This window comes from Meriones unguiculatus, chromosome 15, assembly GCF_030254825.1.
Source record: "Meriones unguiculatus strain TT.TT164.6M chromosome 15, Bangor_MerUng_6.1, whole genome shotgun sequence".
Taxonomy (NCBI): Eukaryota; Metazoa; Chordata; class Mammalia; order Rodentia; family Muridae; genus Meriones; species Meriones unguiculatus.
Genome location: NC_083362.1, coordinates 24147790 through 24162068, shown reverse-complemented (window position 1 = coordinate 24162068; position 14279 = coordinate 24147790). Strand labels below are relative to the sequence as shown.

General features: G+C 36.8%; 1 protein-coding gene across 1 annotated transcript in view; it reads right to left on the bottom strand.

Moving 5' to 3' along the window:
* Positions 1-3285: 3285 nt before the first annotated feature.
* Positions 3286-14279, bottom strand: part of LOC110541030 (solute carrier organic anion transporter family member 6A1-like) — a 100203-nt gene continuing 89209 nt past the window's right edge. The window contains exons 14-16 of the mRNA XM_060367827.1: positions 12623-12687; positions 10111-10248; positions 3286-3440 (exon numbers count right to left, since the gene is read on the bottom strand). Coding sequence (XP_060223810.1) covers positions 3286-3440; positions 10111-10248; positions 12623-12687 — 358 coding nt within the window. The remainder of the gene's footprint in view (positions 3441-10110; positions 10249-12622; positions 12688-14279) is intronic.

The following is a 14279-nucleotide window of genomic DNA, read 5'->3' as shown; positions in this document are numbered from 1 at the left end:
TTTATGTCAAATCATCAATGAATCAAATTTTTACTCTTATAAGACTAAAATAATGTATCTTGACAATTTAATATGATTTTAATTTAATTTTTATGATATCATACATGGTGAAATATCTAATTTAATTTATAAGATTATTAAGAAAAATTACCAATAGGCCAAATAAAATTAATAAAAAAAATAGTAGACATTAAGGACTGGAGAATTGGCTCCACAGGTAACAACTTTACCAAGACTGATAATCTTAGTACACTGAACCTGACAAAAAAGAAATTGGGAGAAAAGCCTTTAATAGATTGACACAAGAGAAGACTTCCTGAACAGAACACCAGTAGCTCAGACACTAAGATCAACAATTAATGAATGGGACCTAATAAATCCGAAAAGCTGTATGGCAAAGTACACCTTCATTAGGACAAAGCAGCAGTCTACAGAATGGGAAAATATTTTCACCAACTCCACATCTGACAGAGGACTAATATCAAAAATATATGAAGAACTTAAGTAACTAGGTATCAAAAAAACCCAAATAATTCAATTAATATGGGGTACAGATCTAAATAAAGAATTCTTAGTAGAGGACACTCGGATGACTGAGAAACACTTAAAAGAAATGTCCTGCATCCTTAAGCACCAGGGAAATGCAAATGAAAACTTCTTTGATACTGCTTCTCTCACACCTGTCTGAATGGCTAAGATCAGAAACACAAGCAACAGCACATGCTCTGGAGGATGTGAAATAAGGGAGACAGTCCTTTATTGCTGATGGGAATGCTAGTTTGTGTAGCAAATATGGAAATCCATGTGGTGGTTGCTCGGAAAGATGGGAATCAATCCACCTCAAGAGCCAGCTATACTACTCTTTTACATAACCAAAGGACAATCCATCCTACTACAAGGACATGTTAATCATGTTAATTGCTGCTTATAATAGATATCAAGACTCTGGAAATAACATAGATGTCCCTCAACTGAAGGATGGATTAAGAATATTTGCTACATTTACACAGTGGAATATTACTTGGTATTGAAAAAAAGATATCATTAAATTTGCGGGCAAATAGATAGAAGTAGAAAAAAGTCATCCTGAGCAAGGTAATCCAGACCCAGAAAAATAAATATGGTGTGTTCTCTTTTATGTGATTATTAGCCATTAAATAAATGATAATCAACCTACAATCCATACACACAGAAAGGCTATGTATCGAGGAAGGGAAGTGGGGAAACGTGGATCTTCTTGGGAGGGGAAAACAGAACAGATTTTATGAGTTGACTGAAGGCGGATGCAGATGGAAACAGGAGGATCAAGTCAGGAGTAGGAGTGGAGGTTGTGTTAAAGGAAGTAATGTGGGAAGACACAGCTGGGATTCATGGGAATTTGAGGAATAGTATAAAAACCTAGTTCAGCAGAAACACCCTAGAATATATAAAGGTGATCTAAACAAAGTCTTTTAATAATGGGGAGACAGAGGACAAAAGACCATCTCTCATCTCAAATGAGAAGAGAAGAATATGTTGCAGAAGAGGGAATATGTTGCGTTCAACTGTGTTGATGACTAAAGGGGTCCAATGGAAATTCCCAAACAGATTAGGCTGTTGCTAAAACAATTAACTCTCTCTCCATAAAATGACAGGAGCCCAATTGCCAAGGACAACACCCACATCACTCACTGAACATGGAGAAGACCATCTGGTGCCTAAATGGCCCATCACTTACGCATACTTGTCTTTTTGGTGTGGGAAGTACTCTGTGGGTTACCAAAAAGGAAACAAACACTAACAAAGGCACAAAACCCTTGACCTACAATCTGTCCTGCCTCTAACATATGGTAAGTCAATGGTGCCACAGAACTTGTGGAGCCAACCAACCAATGTCTGATTTGACTTAACCACTTCATGAGCCAGAACTCACACCTGACACTACTGACCAAGAACCAGTCACTAAATAACTAGGATAGAGTGCTAGGATCAAACCAACACTATTGCTCTGAAAAAAAAAAAAAGTGTCAGTAAAATGACTCCTAATGATATTATTCAGCAAATCCTCAGAGGAGCTTATTTCTGCAGCAGAGGAACAGATGCAGAGACCCACAGCCACACATTATTCAGATAGAAAGAGTTCTTGGAACACACAGCTTTAGATGGGATGTCTCCTGCCATCTAGCCCTTCCCCTCAGAGCTCAAGAAACCCAGCAGAGGAGGAGGAAAAAGTATAAGATCCAGAGGGGATGAAAGATACCAGGAGAACAAGGTTCTCTGAATCAACTGGTCAAGGCTCATATGAACTCATGGGCACTGAAGTAGCAATCAAAGGGTTTACAGGGGTCTGTACCAGGTCCTGTTAGAGATTCTAGTTTTCAGCTTAGTGTTTTTTATGGGACTCTTGAGTATTTGAAAGGGTGGGCCTATGATTCTTGTGTCTGCTCTTAGGAGGCCTTTTTCCTCTGTTGGGTTGCCTTGTCCAGCCCCAATGTAATGGTTTTCTTTTTTCTTATTATATTTTATTTTGTCATGTTTGGTTGTTATCTGGTAACAGCCTGTTCTTTTCTAATGAGACACAGAAAGTGGGTAAATCTGGAGAAGAACTAGGAGAAGAGAGAGGGGAAACTGTAATCAGAATATATTGTACGAGAAAAAAAAATCTATTTTAAATGAATGGGAAAAAAAGACTTACACTGTGTATTTGTTAAGATTTATTTATTTATTGTATGTTTATGAGTGCTCAATCTGAATGTATGCCTGCTACCTGAAGAGGGCATCCGATCCCATTACAGATGATTGTGAGCTGCCGTGATTGCTGGGAATTGAACTCAGAACCTCTGGAAGAGCAGCCGGTGCTCTTTACACTCCCTTCCTTTTCTTGCTATAGATTTATTTTTAGATATTTTGTATAAATAGAATCATACAATGTAAAATTTTATGTGTCTTTACTTTATTTTTAATTTTAATTTTTTTTTTTACTTTGCCTGGATTTTTGCTGTGTTTTGTTTTGTAGACAGAGTTTGTAGCTCTGTTTGTTCTGGAATTTACTCTGTAGACCAGGTTGGCCTCAATCTCAGATATTTGCCTACCTCTGTCTCCCATGTGCTGGTATTAAAGATATACACAATATCCTGGAATTTTTTAGAAGTTAAAAAAAATACTAAATTTCTAATATCTTCAGTAATCTTAAAATAGACTATATTTTTATGTCCAGTATAAACTTGTGGGATTATATTATGCATATTTTCAATTGTAACTATATCATTGACAAAGGAAAAAATGAAATTCTTACCAAAGAAGAAATTAGTGTGAAGTTTTTTTTCTTTTTTTCTTTTTTTGGCTGCTTCTTTTTCGCTTTTCTGGCTTTGCCAAGATCTCACTACTTTCAACTATTGTAACATCATATTTAACAAGTGCCAAAAAAGTAAGCAATGCTGTGGCCACTTTGCAAAAAATACCTGCATTAAAAAAATTATTAGTTACAATGGAACAGTATTTTTAACAGAATTTTTTTTTTAAAGAATGCCATTTACCCTAAGAAAAGATAAGTATAGTTTACTACTGAAGGTATTAATTTCCCAATCACAAAATAAAATTAATATTATAAAGTAATATTAAATTAAATATTTTAAAATGCTTAATTTTTTTCTTATTAATGAGATACCCTCAGTAAGGGTAATGTTTTATGAATTCATGCACTGCATTAATTTGAAAACACGTAAGTGCATTATATGCTTCAAATTTATCTATCAATAGAAACTGAAATTTGCTTTAAGGAGCTTTAGTGTTTGAAATACTGATCAAATTCTACACACAAACATTATTTTATAGAAAATATAATTAATAGGTTTTTTTGTTTTAAATTTCTGAAAATTACAAATAATACGTAAAAATAAACTTCACAAGTGAGAAATCCTGTCAGAGGCAAAAGGTAGCAAAACAAATATCAGTTTTCTAATACAGCTACATCACGAGACAATTAATAAGTCTTTTTCATTTATGAAATATTTCATGTATCTTAAGGGATATTATATCAAAGATACAGTTACCTGTGACACAGTTGTCATAATGAAAATTGTAGGTAGTGAATGACTGTAATATTCTTTTGGAAACACAGAGTTTGAAAAACAAATGAAGAATTATGAAAAGCACATCCTGTAGTGCTTCAAAGAAGAGTACAGTGCTAGCAAGAAACTTATCTGACAACAATAGAAAAAAAATTCAGATGGTGCAATGAAATTGTCTACGTTTAAGGAAATAAAGAATTAACATCTGAATATGAGATAGAAAAACATGGCAGTAGCATGGAGGACATTTTCCAGAGCAGAAGGGAGCAAAAGATGGAAAAGCCTCACTTTTATCCTAGAAGAATCCGTGACTGAGAGGGGCATTCTGTTGTACTCTTAACAAAGCTGAAATGGAATGATTGTGTAGAACAAAGAGTGCAAAGAAGTACCAATAAATGTGCTTAGTATTGAGAGGGCAGAATTTCTAACAACCAAAGAGTAATGATATGCTGTGGGTAGTATTGGCTGTTTTTATTCAGAATTACAGTGGAACAGAAGAAAACAGAATGGAAAGACTTGGTAGGTTCATAGCCCAGTCAGGAAAAAGCAAAACCAAATGTTTGGAAGAACAAAGGATAAGTGTGGCACAGTAAATATTTGCTGATGAGATTAGTGTGACTAAATAAGAGTGGATTGTTGTGCATCCAAACAATGAGAAATGTCCTTTGTTGGCTGAGCATCCTAACTGTGAACCATCCTGATGTTTGGGGGAACTTTCTCTCCTTGATTTCATGTGAGTAACATTAAGTAGCCATGGCACAGTCCTGAATATCCTCTCCAGAGAAGCAAAATGCAAGTTGGTTCTGACAACTTCAACAAAAATTTTCAGAGGAAATCAGGAAGACCGGACCAAAATCTGCTGCAAGGGTGGAGCCCACACAGAACAGGCTCAAAAGGGCAACCCCAAGTGGAGCTTTAGAAGTGAGCCTCTAGAGTAGACAACAGGCAGCCAGAGCAGTTAGCAATATTAAGCACCATCTTCAAAGAAAGCTGTAGATATGCATGAAAAGCCATACCAAAAGAGAAACTGTAGGTTCTGCAGGATCATACAGAACATCATTGGCATTGTGAGGAAGGGGTTATTATAGTGTATGCTAGGGGAAGGTCATGGACCTTGGAGGGTAGAGATGGATTGAGGTAGATTGGATATTCGTGCATTGGAAGCTTGATTGCATTGTGTTAATACCATGATGATGAGTCCTGTAAGAGGTTGGGCACAATAAGAGATTCATAGAACACTAGGGGTATGAATCTTTACAAGTGATTGACCTTAGTTGTTTCCCACGAAGCCTAAGCTCTGGATGTTCTAGCTTGCTGTCTCACAGTGTGTTAGCTCTCTAACACACAGGTCCAGACATGGCGCGAGGACCACAGTCTGACACAGCAAAAAGGCCCTTAAAGAATTTTAGGTTTTTTTTTTTTTAATGTTTTATTAATTACACTGTATTCATTTTGTATATCCCCATAAATCCCTCCCTCCTCCCCTCCGGATCCCACCCTCCCTCCCCTTTCTGTATGCATGCCACTCCCCAAGTCCACTGATAGGGGAGGTTCTCCTCTTCTTTCTGATCTTAGTCTATCAGTTCTCATCAAAAGTGGCTGCACTGTCCTCTTCTGTGGCCTGGTAAGGCTGTGCCTCCCTCAGGGGGAAGAATTTTAGTTTTATTTGAAATTTAAACTCACAAGCTGTGGACTAAATAAACTTCTTTTCATTATAAAAATACCAAGATTCAACTGCTTTTTTATAGCAATCAAAATGGAATAATAATAATATACATACATGTATCTGTAATGCCAGGTTCACGGGACCCTCAGAGACCACCAGATGACGACTTGATGCAATTGCAAGAGAGCTTTATTACAAGAACAATTGAACTCGGGACCCAAGTCTCTCTGACAAAGCAGTAGAGAAGTGGGACCCCGAGCTCTGAGTGAACAGGATTTTTAAAGGGAAAGTCTGTGATCAGGGTGTTTCCATTGGCAGCAAGCAGGGGGGCACACGTCTTAGCGTTACAGAATTGGGTAAAGTTTATCAGGGCGGGGTGACCTTTTCTGAGGCACACAATCACAGTGGCTAAGGCATATAATCATAATGGTTATTTTTCTAAACCACACCTGAAACATTGGGGAGAATTTTCCCACCCGATTTTCAACCAATTCCCATTGATTATTACCAAGGAGTTTGTCTCTATTTTCTATGAAGCATTTATTCTGTTATATTTCCTGGAGGCTGTTGCTAGGAGAGTTAACTTTGTTTTCTGCCAGGTGTACATTCTGTGATATTTGCTGGTAACTGAATTCAGTTCCCAGTCAAGATCTTTATTTCAAAATGGAGTTATATTCAGGCTAACTTAAACTCTTCATATCTAGTTTGATCATATTGTCAAAAGACAAGTTTTTCTTCTTCAGGGCAGAATAGTATCTTTGGCAAGTAATGACATATTGCCATTATTCAAAATGCTGCCTTTTTTTTTTTTGGTGATATTTCTAGACTTACCAGTTGGTGTTACCTTAGTTAGCTTTGAATCTCTAATTGATTTTTATGTTTTTTTTTTTTATTTCTACTGCATTTATTTGCTGTTTATATATTATCTTCTACTTGCATCCTGTTGTTTGTGTCCGGGAGCCTGCCTTTATTCCGCCCTAACGTAGGGATATATTCCAAGGCTCTCCGGTGGCTATGAAACTGCTTTGCCCCGAACTGCCCACACTCCAGCAAGCACCACATAGACTTTCTAGTTCAGCATTCTATCAATTAAATTAAAACACATTTGCTATTTGGTTCGTACAAAACACATTTGTCTTATTCACACTTTTTTTTTTTTTTAATTTAAGCGTTCTTCTTATGCCAGGTCCGTCGTTCTTGATCCGTCAGGTAAAATATCTATGCTAGCTTGGCTCCCCTCGCCCTTTCGTGTAGTCTCATCAGTACAGATGTTCTTTGTTGCTCTTAGCAACTTGATGTAATAATTTTTTTTTCTAATGAAGTGCTGTTGTTAATTCTCACTTCATTTAAAAGAAACACTTGGTGATTCCTCTCCACCATAACTGAACATCATTTCTCTCATACATTTGAGGCAGTTATTATGTAAATTACAGGCTACCTGACCACAAGCCTTGGGATACCAAAGCAGTTGACACTTAGACCAAGATGGCTGCTGACTGGTTAGTACGTAGAAAAGGCTCTTGGATAAAGAGTTGCTTTTCATCCTAAGAGGATGAAAAACAGGATTGCGTATTCCTACTCAAAGTGGCCTATAATTTAAAATTTGTAAGTTTTTATTTTTTCTGTATTCTCCTTTTAATATCTTCAGTTGGTGGTGGAGGACTGGAACCATGATTAAGGCCCCACCCCTCCACACTGGCAGTTTCCTTAGCTTCTTTAAAAGGATTCATTTTTATTGTGTCAGGCAGTCTTTGGACTTGGTCACAGGTGCTTTGCATTCTTGGCATCACAAGATCCCTATGTTAGAGGTCTATGCTTTTTTATTTTTTAACTAAGCTGCTGAGGTTCCTTTTAATGTAACTTTTACAATTAATTCTTTCAGAGTTTCATCCATTCTATTTGATATATTCACCCTCCACTCAACCTCTAACTCCTCCCTAACACACTCCACCTTACCATCCTACCTTTGTTCCCCAACTCCCACTTCTAAAAGAAACTCATTGTCAGTGGTTTGAAGGAGAATTTCATTTACATTTTCAGGTCTTTGAGCACTGGTCCCCAGCACTGTTAGGGAGGCGGCTTTGCTAGAGAAAACATGCCACTGCAGGTATGATTTGGGATTTCATGCCCTCACCCCATTCTAGTTTACTCTTCCTGCTTCGTGTTTGCTGTAGCAGATGTAATCTCTTAGGTTCCCACCTCTGCTATCCTGTTTGCCACTTTCTATGGTGCCTCCCAACCACGGGCTTTTTAATTACTCTAGAAACATGCGCCGAAGTAATCTCTTCCATAAGGTGCTTTTACTCACTGTATTTTATCACAACAACAGAAAAATAACTCATGCAGAAGTTGGTTCTAGTATGGGATGAGGAAGTGAGGAACTTGACCATGAAAGTTTTTTTTGAGAAATAAAGAAAATTTTGGAACTGTGAACTAGAAAAGCAATTGAATTCTCTAAGTATAACTTAATGGGCTCTTCAAGTAGTATCTCCAAGGACAACAGTGCTGAGAGAAGTGTGGTCTATAGAGGCACAGTTTGAGAAGTTTCAGAGGGAAGTAAAGACAATGGGGATAGCAGCCTTCCTTGTGCTGCTTTGGTATAGAATTTTCCAGTCTTCTGCCTGTCTTCTAAGAACTTCACTGGAGCCAAAATAAAAATTATGGACTAATTTCATTGTTGAAAACATTTTCAAGATAGCATAACATGGAACTCCTGGTTTGGTTGGTATTGAATTCTATTCTTCAGGTCTACAATGAAAATGAAGATGCAAGACAGAAAAATAAAATAAAAATGTACAGTTTGGAAAGAGAGTACTAGGAAGCTTACTGTTCTAGTCAAGGCAGGTACCGGAAGAGAGGCTATATTTGCTAAAGAGATTAACACTAGTAAGGAGAGACCTTTCACTGGAATAAATAAAAAGGTACCCAAGGGCACCCAGGTAACATTCCAATCTGTAAAAGAGAGTGTGAACACTTTTTGCTTTGAGGAAGTTTACAAAAGTCCTACATATGTGATTCAAGGAGATGAGGGTCCATGACAAGCTGGAAGCCAGATCTGACAGTATTGCTCACTAGGTATTATTGAGATGTGAAGGATGCAAAAGTGAGGGGTTGCTACATTACTCACTATACTGAGGAGGGCAGTAAACACATGGCAGGAGGGGCCCTTCAAGATTCGGAAGGCTCTGAGAATCCAAAAGGCCATGAGAGACTGTTAGTTGTATGAAGCTGTGAAAGTGAGTCCTCAGTGGGAGTGGAGAAATATCTTCCAGAGAGAGCAGCAAACAGAAAGTGGAACATCATATTGCAGTAAGTGAAGTTGGAGGGATAGAAACATCTTAAACCTTTGACACTTCACATGGAACAACAGTATCAGATACTTTCATAGTTTTAATCTTGCTTTTGTCTCTTATTTCCTCACTACGTCTTAATCCCTTCCCCTTGGAAAGATAATGTGTAGAATGTGCCTTTAAATGTGGGGAGCAAGTAATTGACTTTTACAGTTAAGAGATTGCCTTGAATCTCTAAAGATACTTTTGACATTGATCATTTAAACGGTGTTGAGTGTTGAAATTTATGAGGACTTTTAAAGTTGAACTAGATGCCTTTTGCATTATGGTATGGCCATGAGCTTATAAGAGACAAGAAGTGGACTGTGGTACTTTGAATGAGAATGTCCCCATAGGGTCAGGGATTTGAGCGCTTGACTCCCGGTTGTTTGCACTGTTGTTGGGAGGTTAGAGCAGCCTCAATGGAGAGAGCACATCATAGGGGCAGGGCAGGGGGCAGGGCAGCTTAGAGCTCAAGTCTTTGCCCTGCTTCCAGTTCACTCTCTCTGCTTTGGGTTTGTTCAGCATATACCATCTCTGTGTCTAAGGCAATAATGTGTGGAAATATGTATTTGGAAGAAAGTTGCTGAGTAGTTTTGTGACATTTTTTTATTAACTTAAAAATAACAAAATACCTGTCTTATACTGCCATAAAAAGAGAAGCTTTCAGATTTAGTCTTCAGAGAGTAATAGCATTTTGAAGATGCTATTTACAAATATTACAATTTATAATATTTTATACAAATTTATCTAATATTTAATAGTGCAAAACAGAAAACTCATAAGGGAAATCAATTTGTCTACATAAACATACAAGCTGAATTAGTTAACAAATTAAAGTTTCACCTTTCTTAGAGACTAACATAGGACTCTGGTGCTCTTAAAACCATAATGCAAATATTTACATAAATTCTTTAGTACAAGTTCATAAAATGCTTCCTATATAACTGTATAAGCCTTTAATTATTAAAGTATTTGCTCATGGTTAATTATTACCTTGCTATACTCAATTACAAATGTTAAATCTTTTTTATTTACTTAAATTTATACAATTAATATTACTTACATAGTCCTAGCAATATGTAGACCATTTTTGTCTTATTATAGATCCAACATCTTCCCTTGATTCCACATTTATTAATGTCCCAATAAGTGCAAGAGCTACTTGCTGTTATTCGAAAAATCAGTGGTCCAGGGATGGTTCCTATAAAATAGTCAATGGTCATGAATTCTTCATGAAGAAACACTATTGGGTAGGATTAGAATAATATCTTCTTAAAACACAAACAAACACACACTTCTATAAACACATTATTTAAAATTCTGCAATAGCCTTTTATGATTTGGCTCATTAACCCTGGCTCATTAATCTTGGTACTTCCATGTGTACCAATATTAGTAGTCTGATATTATTTTAGAATTCTTTCCAGTCTGTTATTTATTCATGCAGTTATTGAATTTTCAGGGAATGTTTTGATGACATATTTAGAACAAGAGAAGTAGACTACATGATTTTGGGACTTCCAGTATCGTTAAAGTTACAGAACTTTGATATTTTTAATGATTGAAAATAACTTAATGCTGTTTTCTCATTGAATTCTGTTGTTTATATTTCTACAGTATTCTTTGCTTATACTGGGAAACTATATTCCAATGTTCTCCAGTGGGCATGTATGTGATATCAAACTGTGCACATTCACACGAACGTGCACAAACACATTACTTTCTGGTTCAATATTCTGCTATCAATTAAATTAAAACACATTTCCTATTCATGTCTTTTATTTTCCTTTGACTTGCAGACTAGTGGGATTTCATGCATCTTCATTATAATAGCTATTTCTTTCTTCCTTCTCATGCCTCTCCTCTTAAAGCTATAGTATCCAGTATTCTTCCTCAATTTTTTATATCACTGTTTACTTAGATTACAAGACCATTATTTCCCATGTAGCTTCTTTATGAAAATTTAATATTTTCTAAAGCTTCCCCTGGTCCTTCTGTCTCTTGCTTTGTCACTTCACAGTCTTGACAGAACCTGCCATAGTTAATTCAGGACACAAAGAGAGAGACAGAAAATTTAGGATAATTTCGAGACGGCTATCAGTCAGTACTGAAAAACCACCAAGTTTATTTTCCAATCCTTTATAAAGACAAAGAATACACAGCTCATATTGGCCCAAGGACAGGGTTCATGAAACAGTCAAGCTTGTTTTCAAAGACCACATTCCTGTATAGCAGACATGGTCTCACAGACAAGTTAAGGAAACTTGGCAGAACCCTCTGCTTATTTCTGTCTCAAGGTAAAGACTGAAGCATATTTTTCACTGAATCATCTATAACAAAGCAAGCGAGCTAGGCAAACACCTGTCCACAGCTTGAGAAAAAACTTTGTTTTCCACACAACCTGTCTGAACCCTTCAGTTCCCTATTTTTTCTCTCTCTATTTTCATCTCTAGTATATTTTACTATCCCTCCTTTGCAAATACATCTTATCAAGCAATGGACCATTTCTAAATTTTATCATATACTTTAGGTTAAATATACAAATGATTGGAAGCCACAGTGTCAACCTTTCAGGCAGGTACTACGCATGGGGCAAGAGCTGCAAATTGTTTTTGGAGACATTCAACTACTCTCTTGATTGACTCTGGGGGCTGCTCTGAAGGAGGGAATTCATGACTAATACTATAAATATGGTCAAAAAACATGGGTAGGGAAGTCATATACCCTAGAAAAGAACAAATTAATGTTGTTTTTCTAATTAGTCATGTAGGAAAATTGCATTCTAAATGCTATCTCCTTAGATTTTTGCTGCTCTGCATCAGAGAAGCTTCTCTTTGCAGTAGTTAATACAGACTCATTACTATTCAAAGTGCTAAGAATATTTAACCATGGTACTCAGCCATAGATATGGCATCTGTATCACTCTTCTCTTATCTAAGGCGCATGAAACATCATAAAAGTCAGTGTTGAAGGAATGTTTAGAGCCAGAGGATGGAGAAAAGAACAGCAAAATACTGTCTTCTGTACATGAAATAGCTGTTGCAAATATAAATTCATAATAGTTGTTGCTGCTTCCACAGGCATTTAAAAGATCAAGTCAATTAAAAATACCACCCTGGATTTGGAATGGCAGAAGAGGCCAAAGAAAATCCATTTTGTTCTGGGGGTAATTAAATCCATAAAAAATCATCACACTAAGAATCATCGGTGATAAAAATATTTTTAAGAACCCATTTTATGTGATGACTTCACAAGCATATAAGTACTTAATTACTTTGAGTGCATGGATGTTTCATACAATCTCTCAGGGCCACTTGTAGGAGATTATGAAGCTACTTCAGGTCCAAATGCATGGTTGTAGCTGATGCGATATAATTGCTACACATACTGTTTAACAGGATGGCTTTTATTTCACGTATTTTCTCTTTCTATGTAATATGCTCCTAAAGCTTTCAAAGTAAGCTACTATTCACTTGTTTACTGTCTTTTGCATCATTATTTATTTGTAATTTAAAATATACGTATAAAAATTTATGTATCAACAATGAACAGTTTGATCCTTCGGAAATACCTACCAAATATTCTCAAAGTTGTATAGGTCACACCTATGCCCAGCGATTGTAAACTGGAAGGTAAAGTTCTAAAAATAAATAGCAGTAATATTACTTACATATGTCACATTTAAATAAGTAAATATACATATATACAAACATATAGACATATATACACAAATATGTATACATGTGTATACATATAGTATACAATTTGTCCTACAAATCTTTCCCCAGTTGACAAAAGTTCAATTTGGCCTATAAACAGCCTAAGTCTTTGTATTTCTTCATTTTTTTAACCTGTCACACTTTGTGCTGTGGTTCCTCAAATATGTACCCTGCAGTGTTTATGAGTCATTTGGTAATTCTATTTATGATCTTCTTGAAGAACGTCAATACTGATTTTCATGGTGCATATAAAGAGCTATTTCAATCAACTCAAGGGGATGTCTTTCCCTTGTCCTCACATGACTTTGTTATTTGTTTTTCTTTTATTCATAGTAAAGCATCTGTATTTTTCCATTTATTTATTAATCTCTTTACAACATGATCTAAGCCCCCTTCCTTGTCTTCTCCCATTTCCACCCTGCCCTCCTCCATCCCTCCCTCCTGTTTTTCTCAGAGAAGGGGAGGCTCCCAAGGGGTATCAGCCCAGCCAAGCTCCTCCAGTCACAGCAGCACTAAGTGCATCTTTTCCCTTTGGGGTCTTACAAGGCAGCCCACCTAGGGGGAAGGGATCCAAAGACAGGCAACACAGTCAGAGACAGCCCCCACTCCCATTGTTATTGTTAGGGGACACACACATGTTGACCAAGTTGAACATCTGCTACATATGTGTAGGGGGATAAGTCCAGCCCATGCATTCTGTTTGGTCTGTAAAGAATGTGTTGGATTTTTTTTTCATTTATTCATTAATTTAATCTCTTTATAACCTGATGCCAGCCTTCTCCTCCCTCTCTTTCCAGTCCTACCCTAATGTTCTTTTCCCCTTTCCTCCTGTTCCTTCTCTTCAACTACTTCCACTGATGATTCTATTTCCACTTCTGAGTGAGATTTGAGCTTCTTCCCTCCAGCCTTCCTTGTTTCTTAGCTTCTTTGGGTCTGTGAATTATAGGGTGGTTATCCTGTACTATATGGCTAATAAGTGTTTATAAGTGAGTACATACCCTGTGTGTGTTTCTGGGTCTGGCTTACTTCACTCAAGATTATGTTTTCTAGTTCCATTAATTTGCCTGCAATTCCTTGTTTTAAATAGCTGAGTAGTATTCCATTGTGTAAATGTACCACAGTTTCTTTATTCATTCTTTGGTTGAGGGACATCTAGATTGTTTCCAGATTCTGGATATTACAAATAGAGCTGTTGTGACCATGATTGAACAAGTGTCCTTGTTTTATCATTGAGCATCTTTCGGGTATATGCCCAGGAGTGGTATAGCTGGATCCCCAGGTAGTTCTATTCCCAATTTTCTGAGAAAGTGCCAGGTTATTTTCCAAAATGTTTGTACAAGTTTGCAATCCCACCAGCAACGGGGGAGTGTTACATTTTTCCACATCCTCTCCAGCATGCGCTGTCACTTGAGTTTTTGGTCTTAACCATTCTGACTGGTTTAAGATGGAATCTCAGAGTTGTGCTTCTCAGCTACTCGATATTCCTCTTGAGAATTCTCTGTTTAGCTCAGTA